Source organism: Mastomys coucha, unplaced genomic scaffold (assembly GCF_008632895.1).
Source record: "Mastomys coucha isolate ucsf_1 unplaced genomic scaffold, UCSF_Mcou_1 pScaffold5, whole genome shotgun sequence".
Classification (NCBI taxonomy): domain Eukaryota; kingdom Metazoa; phylum Chordata; class Mammalia; order Rodentia; family Muridae; genus Mastomys; species Mastomys coucha.
This window is the reverse complement of record NW_022196911.1, coordinates 46,336,688-46,352,943: the sequence shown is the minus strand read 5'-3', so window position 1 is coordinate 46,352,943 and position 16,256 is coordinate 46,336,688. Positions and strand designations below refer to the sequence as shown.

General features: G+C 47.4%; 1 protein-coding gene across 2 annotated transcripts in view; it reads right to left on the bottom strand.

The window, feature by feature from the left end:
• The window catches only part of Col23a1 (collagen type XXIII alpha 1 chain), a 303,366-nt gene extending 293,806 nt beyond the window's left edge, over nt 1-9,560 (bottom strand). Inside the window, exon 1 of one of the 2 annotated variants that reach the window (XM_031351394.1) lies at nt 8,973-9,560. In XM_031351394.1, the coding sequence (XP_031207254.1) occupies nt 8,973-9,233 (261 nt within the window). In that variant the 5' untranslated portion in view covers nt 9,234-9,560. The remainder of the gene's footprint in view (nt 1-8,972) is intronic. The other variant, XM_031351395.1, reaches the window with a different exon arrangement.
• Between the last annotated feature and the right edge of the window lie 6,696 nt (nt 9,561-16,256).

Sequence of the window (16,256 nt, the reverse complement as noted above, 5' to 3'; positions counted from 1 at the left end):
TTGCTATCTAGGGGTTTCCAAATCCCACAGGGATAGCCAGTGACTGAATCTATCAAGGTAGTATTAAGAGACAGAGTAATGGCAAAAGCTAGGGGGCTAAGCACATGTCAGTGTGAAAAGAGCAGGTGTGATCTTAGGGGCCTCAGTTCTCCACAACACCTGGCAGGACTTCGTGGAACAGGCAAAGGATATTTAGAGAAAAGAGCCTGAACTTTGTGAAAACCTGAGATGAGGGACAGGCTTCTCTGAAAGTAGAGGATTGTCCCGGCTCTGTCGGGTCCTGAATGCAAAGGACAGTGGGAGTCAGCCTGGAATGTAAGTTGGCGGTAGGGCACTTGCTGAACATGCCCCAGCCTTGAGCTCAACCTTCAGTGCCATAAAACAAATGAAAACAGGCCAGAAGGAGCCAGGGCTTGGAACTAACAAAGTAGCCCTGCTTGGCTGAACTCGAGGCAGGTGCCTGATAGACCCATATGTCCATGTCCTGGTAAAATCCAACCGCGAGCCAAGAACCATGCTGTTGATGAAGTAAGGAGCTACTGACCCGGAAGTGGGGCCAGTTCCCTAGCTCCGGTGTGAGGCAGCTTTCTGGATACGGATACCGTAGACAGATATCTGTATACAGAAAATGTATACAAAATAATGGAGGGACTGGAGAAATGATTCTACAGTTAAGAGCATGTACTACTCTTCTAGGAAACCCAGGTTCAATTCCGGGTTCTGGCCTCTGCAGGCAGCTGTACCCATAGGACACACCCACACAGAGACACACTTACATACACATAATTAAACATAAAATAAACTCTTAAAAAGGTAAGTAAAGTGGGGGGCGGCGGCAAAGGTATAGCGCAGACGTAAAGAGTGGTTGCTGCTCTTGTAGAAGACCTGCACCCACACTAGGAAGTTCACAACATTTCATAGCTCCAGAGGATCTCTTCTGGACTTTGTGACTGCCCATATACACATGTGCATACAAGCACACATACAAATAAAAATAAAATCAATCTAAAAAGGATGCATTTAGGAGAAGACAAGGAAGAGGAAGATGATATAATGATGATGATGATGATGATGATGATGATGATAGAAAAAAGGGGGTGCTCATGATTTTGGATTATGCGTTTAGTCCATAGATACATTGGCCTTGTTTTGGACCTGTGGGGGCTCGGTATATCATGGAGGGGACAGTAAAATGAGTAAGGCCCAGTCATAATGTGAAGGCTTAGAAAAAAAGAGAGACAGGAATGGATAGATCCTAATATTCTCTTTGAAGTGACCTAACTTTCCCTCCCACTAGGCTCTATCTTTTTAAAGGTCCCAGCAGCTCTAGTAGCTCCACAGGGCAGTGGCCAAGGCTTCGACAGATGGGCCTTGAAGGGGCATTCAAGATCGGACCTATAACACCCACTCTTGGGCTAGTGATGTCTGGTCACCCAAGAATCCTGTCGGTCAGTTTGGCAAGAGCTCCTTTGCCGTGACGTTCCTTTTAGTCATTTTCCATCCATTGCCGGCCTTCTGGTTCCTCAGCTCTCCTCTGCTACTTCCTAGTACTGGACTCAAGAGGCCAGTTTGCAAAATCCAGTGTGGTGGTCTCTAACTGTCCGAGGTGACCCTGTTTAGAGGTGGCTTTGTTGCTCTCCAACGAGGGACCGTGAGTTGTTCTGTCAAACAAGGGTCATAGGATGGCTTCTCTGTGACAGAGTGCCTGGTCTCTAGGCCAGGCTTCCCTGTCCTGGCCCATGCCTGTGGCCCTGCGAGGGCCCAAGTGTTACCTCATATCCAGAGGACTGAGGGGCTGACAGCTACCCTAGCCACACAGCAGTGAGCAGGGCTACCTTCTTACTATTCACTGCAGACATTTCCGTCTTCCAAACCCAGGCTTCCTGAAATGCCCATAGCAGACAGTGCCAGGTAACACACCTCACCCATACTTGTCTGTGCTATTTGGGCTCCTACCCAAAGACTCCTCAGGCAGTCCAGAGAGAAGCTGGATCTCCCTCCTGAGAATGCCTCCTGCAAAGATGACTCGGACATGGGTACCTGCCCTAGGCGGAAACTCACACACAGGGGCTGACAAGATGGCTCATAGGGTAAAGGTGATTACCACCAAGCCTGATGAACTGAGTTGGCTTCCCAGGGCCCACAAGATGCAGAAAAGAATTGACTCCTGAAAGTTATCTTCTGACTTTTAGCTATGCACTGTGGTGTGTGCATAAATGCATATACAAAGTACACATACCAAAAGAATGAATGAATGAATGAAAAAATGAATGAAATGAAAAAAAGACCTTCTTTGTCTAAATTTCCAGCCAACAAGGTTGACTTATACCAAAGCTCCTATCTCTGTCTCCAGAGTATTCTTTGAGCCATCCTCTCCCTCTCCATTCTCCACTGAAGATGGCCTATACACATGGGTTCCCACCCCACCACCCAGAGCCTGCATCATGACTGCAGATGCAACATGATTAAATAAATAAATAAAAAGTAAATAGCTATACGTGGTAAGGGTAAAAGAGACAGGCACCGCCATGGGGACCATGACCTGCATTATTGCAGGATTCAACGCACACATTGCAATATTTGCAGAGGTCTATGGTCTGGGAAGCAGGGCTGGGAGAGGGGCCTGGTCACACTGAGCGGAGACAGGCATAGTTCACGCTGTGGATCTCAGTGCTCAGACTGACTGGACCAGTTGTCTTGACCTGTAGCCACTTCCACTTCAGCAGTGACGTGAAGTGATGTCATTCTCTGCAAACACTGGGAACAGAGAGTTAAAGCCCCACAGCATGGTAGTCCAGTCAAGGGTTAAAGGACCCCAAGACCTCATGTGTCCTAAGCTTGGTCCCCTGTGTGGTCATGTTAAGAAATAAGCCTTTAATCCCAACAGTTGGGAGGCAGAGGCAGAGGCAGGCAGATCTCTGAGTTTGAGGTCAGCCTGGTCTACGGAGTGAGTTCCAAGACAGCCAGGGCTACACAGAGAAATCTTGTCTTGGGGGAAAAAAAGAGGCGGGGACTAGTGAGAGTTCTTAAATCTCTGGAGATAGTGCACTTGGATGGGATTAGGGTATTTCAATGGACCTCTGAGTTAGTTCTCATGCTGAAAGAGAGTTGTTATAAGAACCCCTCTCTGCTCTGGCTTCTCCCTTTTGTTTTGGCTCTTCTGTACCAGGTCTGACATGGTGTAATGTCATCAGGAGCCTCCACCAAAGCAAGCGCCATTTTATTTGGACTTCCCACCTCCAAAACTGTGACTCTATAAACCTCTTCTCTTTATGAATGACCAAGCCTCTGACCCTTCATTGTTCTAACAGAAAGCAGACGAACACAACTACAAAGCATGGGAACTCACCAGGAAGAATTCAAACACCGATGTTCCCTTTGATTCTGGTAGGACAAAGAGCTGCATGTGGGCAGCAAGGTCCCGAGAAGCAACACGTTTGTCAATGGAGATGGGACCCAAGTGTTTGGGGACCTGGGGTTCTGAGGACTGTGAGAAGCTAGCACATCACTGCTCCTGTGCTCCAGAGTGGCCGTGGCTACAGTTAGCGCCTGGTGGACACCGCTGGTCTCTCCAGCTCCCCACTCTCTCCAGTCCTCTTCCTTCCTAACAAAGCCTCAATTCTATTCCAGTGGCAACCAGCCCAGCCCCAGGGGATGACTCCAGATTGGCTGAAGCCCCCAGGTTGGCAGCTCATTACCCTCATCAGCAAAAGGGTGGCCATGGTCATGTGACCTAATTCTGGCTGACACTCACAAGGGAAATCTGCTGGACGAAGTTTCCAGCATTTCCCCTAGATTTAAACCCTAGGAGGAATCTCTCATGGGGGTAACTCTTCTCCATCCCCTACCTTAGTAGTTTGGTGTCAAGGGAACTGCAGATCAGGGCCCTGGAAAACAGGGAACTGCCAGCAGAATCGGGCGCCCAACTGTGGACCATGAACTGCCCAAATCTGTTGTATTCCAGGCTTCACTTACTATGTCAGACAATCCAATGCTGCCGATTAACAATTCTCCTGGTTAAGTGGCCACAGCAGACATTCTGTTACCTGCCATCAAAAGCACATCTACTCTCAGGCACGGTGATGCATGCTCACAATCCCAGCACTGAGGGAGTTGACTCAGGAGGACCACAAATGTGTGGTCCTAGAGTACATTGTAAGTTCAAAGCCAGTCTGGGCTACAGAGTAAGGCCTTGTCTGACTATTGGTCTGTTTTTCATTATTATAATCAAATACTAGAGACAAGCTATTTTATAAAGAAAAGGGGTTTTGCACAGTTTTGTAGACGGAAAGTGCAAGATCGGGCAGCCTTTCTTTTTGCCTCTGGTCATGGCTTACTGGCAGATGGTAGGATGGCAGGGAGGGAGAGGAGGAGAGAGAAACAGAGGAGGAGAGGGGAGACTGAATCACGGCGCAATCAGGAAGACAGAACAGGATGGGGACCTATAGTCCAAAGGTCGGCATGCCTAAGATTGACCTAAGGACTTCAGTTAGGCTCCATCACTTCTTAAAAGCCCACACCACCTCCCGGCACTGGCATCCTGACATGGAGGCTCTCAATGCATGAGCCTTGAGGAATACCTCGATCCACATCACCCAGGAGTGGCCTGGGCATCAGCTTGCTGGCTTCTCATTACGCTTGCTGTCAGACCACTGCATTAGAAAAGGGAAGCTTTAGGGAAGGAATTTGCAGAAGTCAGATGACAGCTTATAAAGATCGGGGCCAGGTCTCGCACTCCCTTCTTGGGCTGAGCACCAAGTGTAGCACCCCTCCACCTAGCCCCCTGGTAGCATCAAGTCTGCTTCCAGAGCACCCCAGCGCCCTTTCAGGAGCTGGCCTTGCCCGCCATCTTCAAAGTCAGTCTGGAAAGGACCAATTCAACAGTTCTAAAGTGTCTTTGGAGAGAACACCCCACACAGTTGGCTTCTCCTAGACAAGTCCCTATTACTGAGAAGCTCACCCAAATGGCAGCACAAAAAAAAGTCTTAAAGTGAGCACAGAAAGCAGAAAGGGAAAGTAAGTGTGCCAGGAAGTAATTGGAAGGAAACTTTTTTGGGGGGAGGGGGTTTAGGAGCCAGGAAATGTCAAGGAAACAAATCGAAGCTGATTTATACTTCAATTCCAGGCATCTGTACTAACAGAGACCCCCACAGAGCAGCCCCGACAAGCTGGCTACCAGAAAGGCTGAGAAAGCCACACTGGATTCTGCATTTGACAGTAACGCAACCAATATACATAGGAAAGAGAGAACTTGAGTTTTGTCCAACTCTCCGGGCTTTCCTTGTTTTCAAACTGATTGGTCCAGACAATAGAAGGCCAAGAGCCAACAATAAATCCATTCTAAGCTGGAAAGGGCCTCCTCTGAACACAACCAAATATTGCTTTAATCCTTTGCATTAAGTTTCTCACTGCAGTATGAAAGCTATGCATTCTGAATTCTCAGCTTCTGCAACTCTGTAGCTGGAGGTGTAATTGCTGAGCCAGTGATTAATTGGGCAGTTACTTAAGGCACTTTCAAAGCAGAATAGGAGATGTTTGGTTTCACATGAATATTTTTAGATCCTACTAAAGATACTGCCTTTAATGGCTCTTGCTTAGAAATCTTGTTTTGATATTCTGAAAGTCACTTCTTTCCCATATGTACTGCAAGAAGGGGTCCTTCGATAACCAGGAGAGAACATGAATATTTCTTCTGTAGCTACGTTATCAGGCACATCAGCCAGCCCCCAGAAAAACTGATGTCATAGTTCTGTTCCCAAGAGAACAGGGACAGAGGGTCCCCTATAAACAGTGGCTTTTGTTGACCCTTTCCCCCCCCTAACGTTAAACTTGTGTGTGGTTGGCAAGAACTTTTTAAAAATTTGGACATGGTTTCTGCCTCGGATCCTCTACATGCAACTTTATTGGATAAAGAGTAAATAGCAGGCACTAGGATATACACAGCTAGCTATTTCAGTGGTGACTTTAAAAGGGGCTTCCCAGGGAGCAAAGCAAGCTAGGAAACATGCTGAGTGAAAGGATCTATTCCCAAAGGGATGTTCAATTTGGTACGATTTATACTGTTCCTAATGGTTACAAAAATTATCCACACACCTAGGTCAAGCCAGCTGTGGATTCCTCCTAAAGTGCCTCCCACACATCTCCTGTCATGATCAACGTGTGCATTTCTCATCTAGAAACACTGAACAAGCAGCAGGAACCAAATAGCATCCAGGGAGAGTGTGGCCTTGTCACTAGGGACAGAGAGACACTCCCAGGAGACAAACAACCTTGAAGTACTGGTGCTGGGTCATCTCTGACTCTTCCAGGAAGAGAGAGGAGCCAGTCTACACTCCCGGCCTACAGTATATACTCTAAGCCCATAGTCTATACTTCCAGCTCACAATCTACACTCGAAGCACAAACAGTGCCTCAGACATGGATACACAGCCACAGCACAGTGTGATGAAGGCAACAGCAGATTCTCAATGGATAGACCTAGTACGTCTCAGGATTTGATTTTTTTCCCTTCTCTTTGCCTTTAAAGTCAAGAGTAGGAAAACAGCATTGAGTTCAGGGCTAGCTAGGGCTACATAACAAGAAAGACTGTCTCAGTGAAGGAAAAAAACAGGATGAGGTTGGGCATGGTGGTGCATGCTTATACTCTCAGCACTCTGGAGACAGAGGCGGGGGAAGGACTGCAAATTCGAGGCCAGTCCGGGATACATAGTGAGTCCCAGACAAGCCAGGACTCTAGAGCAAGACTCTATCTCAAAAATAAATAATTATTTCATGAAAAAGACAAGGAAGGGTGAAAGCAAGAAGGAAAGGGGGTAAATAGGAGGAGGGGGGAAAAGAAAAAGAAAGGAGAGGAAGAGGAAGAAGAGGAAGAGGAAGGAAGATGTGGAAAGAGAAGAGGGGAAGTAAAGGAGGAAGAAGAGGGAGGAAAGAACAGGAGGAAGGGGAAAGAGATCATGGGACTAAAGAGCTAAGAGCTGGGCTAGAGGTCTAGTTCAGTGGCAAAGTGCCTGCCTTTCTTGTGCAAGGCTCCAGGTCATCTATCTATCTATCTATCTATCTATCTATCTATCTATCTATCTGTCTATCTATCTATCTTTCTAGGTCTTAGCAATCCTGGCGGTTAGGGAGGGGTGTGGCTGCTTCCTCACAAATCCATCTCATAGTAAGCACACAGCCTGTGAGCTCCTCAGACAAAGGTCTTTCAGGGACTTTTTGGTTGCCTGCTTGTGGTTTATTCTTCCCAATAGAAGAGACAGAGGGTTGGGGTATTCACAGGTAGAGAGTAACTGGCCCTCCACAAAGCAGTTTAGCCACTGGTCTTCAGGGAGCTGACAAAGGATAATGGGTGACAGTTTATAAAACCATAAGTTGCTAGCGGGGCTTGGGGCAGAGTCCTCCCTTATGCAGGCACTTTCAAGAAGGGAGAGGAAATCATTCTAAAAGCAGTGATTTTTCCCAGAACCAAGGAGGAGAGGTACTTCTGGCTTTATATTAAAGTGACTAAGGAACTGTGGGAAACAGGAAGGCTAGGTGTAAAGTTCTTCCATTCCCTTTGAAATCTCAAATCTACTACACCTTGGGCACACAGCTCAAAATATGTGTCTGATGTCAGGAGTCTAACCCAAGGGCTTGCATGAGCTAAGCAAGCCTCCTCCCTGAGCGGTATCCCTAGCACTGCACAACTCGGTAAAAAGTAACAAAGACCATAGCTGGGCACAGCTTAGGGAATTAGGGAATGGGTGTAGATAGTACACCTGCCCCCTGCTTCCTCTACCACGAAGCAAAGTTCATTTTCTAATGTGCCCCCCCTCCCCCCACCGCCGCTTAGATCCGGGACAGCCACCTCCTCCAGGAGGAGGATAACCATTCCCGTAAGGGAGGCAGAGTCAAGAGAAACTGTAGTGTGCTGGTTGGTGTCTGCCACAGTTCTACAGGCAAGAGGCTTGCTGCACCAAAGGCAGAGGTTCTGGCCAACGTATTATCAGATGGAGTATCAGTACATAGAGGCTCAGAAGCCCAGGCATACAGTGGCCATCTTTTTTTGTTTTTGTTTGTTTGTTTTTGTTGTTTGTTTTGATTTCTTGAGACAGAGGGTCTTACTATATAGCTCTGGCTGTTCTGGACAGGCTGACCTCAAAGTCAGAGATCTTCATACCTCTGCCTCCAAAGTGCTGGGATGAAAAGGCACGAATCATTATGCCCAGCTGTCTATTTTGGGTTATTTTGTTTTTTGAGTTTCATTCTGTAGCCCAGGCTGGACCTGGATCTCAACTATATAGTTTAAGCCAGCTCTCAACTTGTAGAGAGATACACGCAATTCAGCCTCCTAAATTCTGGGATGACAGAGGCCACCCAGTCGGGCTCACAACAGCAGTCTTAACCCTCAGAAAACAAACCTAAGACGCTTTGAGGTGGGCTGTGGAGATCACCACAGCGCACAGAAGGATCTAGCTCAGCTGCGTCCTCGCTGTGGCGATGCACGGTTTTAGTGGGCCAACTAAAGAACACAGCACATACAGGCCAGAGCCGCTCCCAGCCAAACCTTGCCAGGCACAGAGGAAGGGCTGGCCCGAGCTTTGATGGGTCCGGACTGTTTCAGACCAGACGTGGGGACTGGGGACGCAAGAACCTCATTAGTATCCTGAGAGCAGACGGTAGGCTGTGGGTCTGAGCACACTTTTCAGTAGAGATGCTGCGCGCTCAGGACTGTTACTCCAAGGTCTTTCCTTACCCTAGCTCCTTCGTGTCCCCTAAACGGCCCGTTTGAGTTGTTTTTCTTACAGATTCAAGTCCCGGCACAGAAGCCGGGACGGTAGGACCCTTTACCACCAGCGGCCAGCCCCCCTGCCCCCCGCCCCGTGCAATCCACTAGGTGAGCCCCGCTCCTGAAGGTGACTACCACACCGCCCCCGCAGCCCTGCACCCCATCGTGAAGCGGGACATCCCCCCGGCCGGCGATCGCGCTCCCTCACCTCCCGTAGCAGGCGCTCCAGGTGCGTTTCGGCCCAGGCGGCTAGGGATCCGGACGGCCCCGCACGCCGCAGCAGCTCCCGTTCCTGCTCCAGCGCCTCCACTCGGCCGTGCAGGGCGGCCGCCTGGGCGCCCAGCAGGAGACAGGCGGCGGCAGAGCCCACCGACAGCAGCAGGCACAGCGCGCCCAGCGCCCGCGCCCCACAGCCCGGGCCGGGGTCCTGCGCGCCTCCCCCGCCCCCCGCGCGCTCGCCCGCGCCCATGGCGACCGGCTGGCTCTGCGTAGGCGCTGCGGCCCGGGACGGCTCCAGGTCGGCGGCTGCGGGGTTCGGCGTCCGGGCGACCACGGATCGCGCACGCCCCCCTAGCCGCCCGCTCAGACGCAGCGGCCGCTGCGGGCAGTTCCTTCTATGCAAATAGACCCCGCCAGAAAAGGCGCGGGGACCCACCCAGGGGAGGAGCGGTCGACAGGGGAGGGCGGGGGGGCCCCCCCGGCGCTCGCCAAGAGGGTCCCGAAGCACGAGCCTCCGTACCCCGCCGCTGCCACCCGAGGGGCCCTACGCGCCGGGACTAGGCTCTGCCGCAGGCCGCCTGAGGCTGCGACACTGTTCAAGCCTTGGGAGTGTTTCCCCAAACTTGTAGATTGACCTTTCTGACACTTGAAAAGCAAAACTTGGAATCCTGTGGGAAAGTTAGAGGTTCTTTCTAGACGGTGGCTGAGCGCCGCTTGGTGGCCGAAAGCGACTCCTGCGAGAGTGCGCAGGAAGAAGTGGTAAAGAATCTAAGGGAAAGAGAAACAGAGGAAGAAAAGAGGATAGCGAGCAAGCCAGAGGGGGGAATGAGGAAGGAGAGAAATAAGAATAAGAGAAAAGGAAGGAGGGAAGAAACGAAGGAGGGAAAGTAGGCACCTCTTATAGTCAGTGCTCACCATGGCAAGTCAGACATGGGCACTAGACAGAAATGCTCATACTTCGTTCCTGAACCAGGGGAAGCGGTTAATTCAGGAAGCAGACAAAAAAAGAAATGGGGAAAGAGCCTAATTAGAAACTCGGTATAACTTGAATTCTGCAGGGACAAACTTGGCCCAAATCCAAATCTGGAATGCACCATACTGACTTGTCTTAACCACAGTTACATCAGGACACCAGTCGAGCCCAAAGGGAAAGCCATCCACTTACAGGATTGGCAAGAGAGGCTGAAGTTGGAATCCAGGTTTTGCTGCCCCGATAAAGCATATTTATACCTCAAAACTGGTCTCAACTAACTGTCGCATTAACTCCTGTGACACCCGTTTGAAAAGAGTCACTCCTGAGTTTAGAGCCTGGTGATGGATCGGTTTTAGATAACAATTTTCTGCCTTCTCTTCCTGACTCTCCTGTGGTTGTGTGCTTACTTTCTGTGGCCGCATTATCCACTCTGTATTCTTAAAGCCTGGCGAGACCCAGCTTAATTCAGAGGGGAATGTCCTCCCTTAATTCAGAGGGGAATGAATGCACTCTGTGGGCAAGACTCACTGAACTAAAAAGGGTGTAGTCTCCAACAACTCCCTGGGATTGGAGGGTGTGACCTCAAGAAAAGTGGAGTTTCCAGTAGTGGTTATACAGTCTTGGCCCTGTGTGAAAACTGAGCATGTGCCCAACAAATACTCTGAAAACCTCTTGTCAAGCAAACCTGACAGTCTTCTGAAGTCTCTGAAAAGATATCAACACCATATTACAAGTTAACACTCATTCTCACTACAAGGTAATTATTCCCCATCACCTACCAGTGTTAGTGTTAATGAGTACTGTTCCATTCTAGTCTGTGTATTGAACAGGCCACACTGATTGCTCCTCGGGCCTTTATTCTCATCAGCTACCTATGTGGATTAGTCTTCCTCCCAGACTGTGAAGAGCAAGCTCCTAACCTTGAAGTCAACGTTTCCAGAACTTGTCCCAGCTCTTAGGCCCAATCTAAGGTGGCCCCATCCTCAGTCCCCTTCATGATTAATCAGATGGGGACATCTGTCCCTAGTTACCTTTTAATTGTATCCTCTTGTTTCATGCACCACTGTCTTCTTACAGAACACTATCTGGCCTATAGTCAATGTTCAATAAACACTGGGTAAGTGAATTGAGACAAGAAATATGTTTGCTGTCTGCAATTCTCAATTGGAAAAGCAGGAAAGAAAACAGTGATTTGTCAGTTGGAGTCTTAGAAGGAAAGGCGGCATCCTCAGAACAGGTGATTGAAGCCAGCTTGATAGGAGACAGACTTCATGGTGGTGGCAAGGCAAGGTGGGAAGCCAGCAGGGGGTAGGGGGATGGGGGGAGTGCTCTCTGGCTCACAGTGATAGGAAGCCATTATTATCCCTAGCTGAACTGGTGAGAGGAGCCTGCTGAGCAGCCTGTGGAAAGTCAGGCACTATAAGAAGTCTGCTCACCAGGAGCTTTGTGACCTTTGGTTGAGGACACAGCCTCAGCAAACCATGACTTGGTGGGGGAAGGGGTTGGAAGAAGAAATACTTTATGTCTCTCTGGTGCTGGAGCCCTCCACTAGCTGAACTTACAGGTCAGGTGCCCAGTAATCAAACTGCAGAAGGCAGTCCCACAAAAAAGCAGATAAGAGGGCAGATATGCTCCCAACCCATCATGCCTTCAGCCGTGCTACTGATACCTCCAAGCACCAACCTATCAGTGATTACCCCTCTATGTACTCCTCAGAGACCAACTAGCCACCAGGATTCCTTTGGACTCTCTCAGTGTAGGAAAAGCCAGAGGTCTGTCCTTCACAGCATAACTATTCCAGGTACAGGCTGTTTTTCCTATTTACAGGGCCTCAGCCACCTGCACAATGTTCACATAGCAGGCAACCCACAGGTATAAAATCCCGTACAACACACCCAACCAAGCCATCCACTTATTAGTCAAGGAATCACGCTTATGAGCCCATGAGCATGAACTCACTAGTTAGTACTGTATCCTGAAGGAGCCAGCCTTGGGATACCAGAGCTGCCTTTAAAGACACTGGAGAAATAAGTAACTTGGAAGGGTGCAGTACCCTCTTTTGGGATATGGTACATGATTAAATCAGAGCGCTTCTCCATGATGCCATGTTCCCAATAAGAACATGTGTCGAAGAACCTAGGAGTAGAAGCAAGAATGACCCCATCCATGATTGGTTGGTCTTCTCCCATCTCTGGGTTATGCATGCAGAGCAAGGGAACCATGAAGTTTGAGCTCTGTCTTGCTGCCTCCCACTGAAATTTATACAGGGGGCTGAAGGAGTAACTGGGAGTGCTGTTTCCACACTGGGGGCGGGTGTGTATGTAATATATGGGTTACCTGGTCATACCCCTTTGCTTCATTGAAGCTGGGACGGAAATGTGTGGTGTGCTTCAACAACTGACACTCGTGGGTAATACAGACAACCAAAGGATCTGAATGTGTTCACAATGCTGCTCAAGGATGCAGGGCTCCATGTAATTATTTCCAGTCACCACTCCCAAAATTTAAATTAAGCTCTAAGGTTTTAAGGAACAGAGTTTCAATTACATGGTAAGATTGTCACTGAAGTCACCAGGTTTTCACTCAGTGACTCTTGTCCTGGATCTGCCAGCTGGCAGTATAACTTGAAGCAAGTTATACTTCTTACCCTTCAGACCCTTGGTCTTCAGCTTTTGAAAAAGCAGGGACTAAAAGGGGACCATTTAGCTAAACACTGTTCAAAACTAGTAAAACCACATGGCAGACTGCAAGGCACTGGGCATCAGGCAACAGAAAGGAAGTTTTTGGGGGATGGGAAACCGAGGGAACTCAAGGACTGTCTGTCCCTGTCCTCTAGTGACTTCCCACTAGCGGTCACAGAGAAAGCCTCAGCCAGGACTGGTATATAGGAGGAAGAGCTGAGTGGCTGCAAGGGTGAGAAAATAGGCAAGGCGTTTGGAGTCACAGGGGAGAGGCTGGGGATCTAGGCTCCCATAGAGTAGGAACAGAACAGACCAGGAAGACTGAAATTCTAAATGCAAACAAGCCCTAAAGTGCAGAAAACCTGATAGTTCAAAGTGACTGAGTACTCAAATGTTTTTTGATGCAGTGGAGGAAAACAGACCCTAAACCAAGCACTGACCTAGGTCTTGCTTAAAAGCTTAAAACCAAAACCTGGCAAGATCAATTTGATTCAAGTAAGAGCTGACACATGCAGGAATTTGCATATCCAGATTAATTAGGTACAACAGGAAACTCCTGGACCATACAGCAGAAGAAAAGATGCATAAGAGATGAGAATGTGCTTGCAAGCAACTCAGAGGTGGTGGGATGAGAGAATTAGTAGACAAATATATTAAAGTGAGGACTGTATTCCTCATGCTAAAGCAACTAAAGGTAAGGATCCATGATAGATATATTTTTAAAAGACCCCAAACAAATTCTAGAAGATGACAATTTGAAATTTTAAAGACAAAATAAACAAATTAAAAAGAAAAATCACAGCACTGGGCTGGGAGAGATGGCACTGCAGTTAAATATACTTACTGCTCTTTTAGAGGACCCAGGTTTGATTCCCAGCATCCACATGGTGGCTTACAACCATCTGTTAACTCTATTCTGGGGGGCCTAACACCCTCTTCTAGCCTCAGTGGTCACTGTAAGCACATGACGCAGATCTCTGAGTTCAGGGGCAGCCTTGTCTACAGAGTGAGTTCCAGGCCAGCCAAAGAAACCTTGTCTCAATAAAGCAAAATAAACAAGCAAGCAAACAAACAAATAAACTTTTAAAAAGGAAAGAAAAAGAGTACTTGCTATTCATGCAGAGAACCTGAATTCAATTCCTAAACCCACGTGACTATTTGTAACTCAAGTTTCAGAGGATTTGATGCCCTCTTCTAGACTTCATGGGCACAGGCATACACATGATACACAGACATACATACACAAGCAAACAAACACATTAACCTAAAAAAATATACTAGATGGAAGAGGGGGAATGAGTGCTTGCTTTTTGTAAGCATGGGGACCTGAGTTAGAATTCCCATCATCCACATAAAATGTCAGGAATAATATCGGTACCACATGGGCAGAGACAAGGTCAGCCTAGGTCCAGGTTTGATGACAGACTCTGTCTCAAGGAAACAGGACAGAGCACCCTAGAGCAGGGAACCCCAAACCCTCTGTCCCAAGAGGATCAGTGGGCTATGCAATGATTTTGAGGGTTTACCCAAAGCTTAACTGCTGTTCCTAAGAGGAGCTGGCAGAAAATTTTTGAACAAATAATGACTGATTTTTTTCTCTAAATTTGCTAAAAAGTACAATGGATTTAAAGAACTTCAAAGAACTAGGACATAGGAAGCATGAAGACAACCACACAAGGCATATCAAAAGTTGCTTGAGTGGTAAAGAGAAACCATTAGAATAAAGGAACATATACAAAGAAACAAAATAGGTTTTCTGGCCAGAGTACAATAATCCACAAGGTAGAGAACCTTTCATTTTATCCACCGGAACTCCAGAGCCAGCCAGAATGAAGGGTGGGGGTGGGGGGCTGACAACAATGTTGATGACACATACTGAAGGGACTCTGGCCAGCTTGAGCATGGCACGAACGGCTCTGGCAGGACTTGCCCTTCTCTTCCATCCCCTTTGCCTTGCTAAGAGCTGTTAAATTATATCCTAAAGTTAGCCACCTTTACTTCCTTCTCCTCGGGCTATCAAAGTTCAGCTACCAAAGTATTGAAGTCCAGTAATCAAAAGTCCCCTGTGGTAACATGTACAATAATGAACACCTCAACCTTACATGGAGTTTCCTCCTGAACCTTTGAAAACTGCCATTTTTCTATGAGCCACATCTGTCTTCTCTCTATCCAGAGGTAGTCCTTTGTCCCCGGGGGGCAAATAGCCCTCCTACTTCTCCCTTGTTCCCTCCCCATTCTCCCTCATCTTCAGTCTCTATATGTCTTTGTCTCTTATCCCTGCCCTCTATCCCTATGTCCCAAATAAATCTCCTTTGTGGTAAGAGCTTGGTCTTTCCTAAAACATACCTGTTTATGTTTCCTGTCTCAGGGGCCTGAGACAGGAAAAATATGAGTTGAAGGCTTCAAGGCCAGCCTGAGTTAATGAAATTTTCTTATGGAGGGGAGAGGATGTTGAAAACTCTCAGAAATGCAAAAGCTAAAAGAATTTATCATCATTACAGCCACAGTAAAGAAAAATGTTAATGCAATAACAACTTGGGGCAGAAATGAAACCACACTAGGGAAATACGAACTTATACAAAGGAAACTCTGACTCTCTGGATAAATATAAGACTTCTTGCTGGGTTGGTGGTAATGCAGGCCTGTGACACCACACTTGAGAGGTAGGACAAGAAGGATCAGTTCAAAGCTAAGTATTGTTATACAGCAAGTTCAAGGCCAAACTGGGCTATATGTTATCTTGTCTCCAAAACAAAAACATAAATCTTACTAAAATCTAGATATATTTGTTTTGGCCCCAAGCTCAGTGATTGAGGCAGGAGAATCACCCTGAGGATGCTGAGGTAGCCTGAACTATAAAAGACCTCGTCTCAAAACAAAACTCTCGCTACAACATGATTCAATGGCTTAAAACAAAAATAGTGACAGTTAGCAGGACTTTATATGGCTGAGGAAGATGCGCATTCTGAGCTGCCATGAACAGTCACTTAGTTACCATAGTTACCAGCAACACTTCACCCAGGGCAGGCATCAAAGCAGTCATGAAAACAGCCAAGAATAAGTTAAAAGACATATGATGGCACCTTAGCTAGAAAACAAAACAGGAGGGCAAAAGCCAGTGAGATGTCAACATGCTATCCTGGCTGGATCCTATATATATAACAACCCCAGAATAAGTTTTGAGATAAGCTTAGACTAAGTATCAAAACAACAACCCCCCTTTTTTGCTAATTTATGTGGAGGTGTGAGTATAGGTGTGGGTATACCAAGACATGAATGAAAACTCACTTGTCTGACTTGGCAGCAAATGCTTTTAGCCACTGGGCCACCTTGCCAGCCCAAACCAATGTGCTTGATTGGATAGTGGTATTATACAAATATATTTAAATTTATTTAAAACAGAATTATGGATGAAATTGCATGGTTACTAGCGTGTGTTTTGAAGCTAGGCTATATACTTGGGGAAACTCATTCTATTCTTGCGTTAAAAACATTTTTCTTTAGGTTAAAAAAAAATCTCTAATATAGAACCAGCCTCTCTCAATAACTCAAGTATATTTCTTTTTTTATTAGATGCTTTCTTTATTTACAATATCTCCTTTCCCAGGTTCCTCTCCAA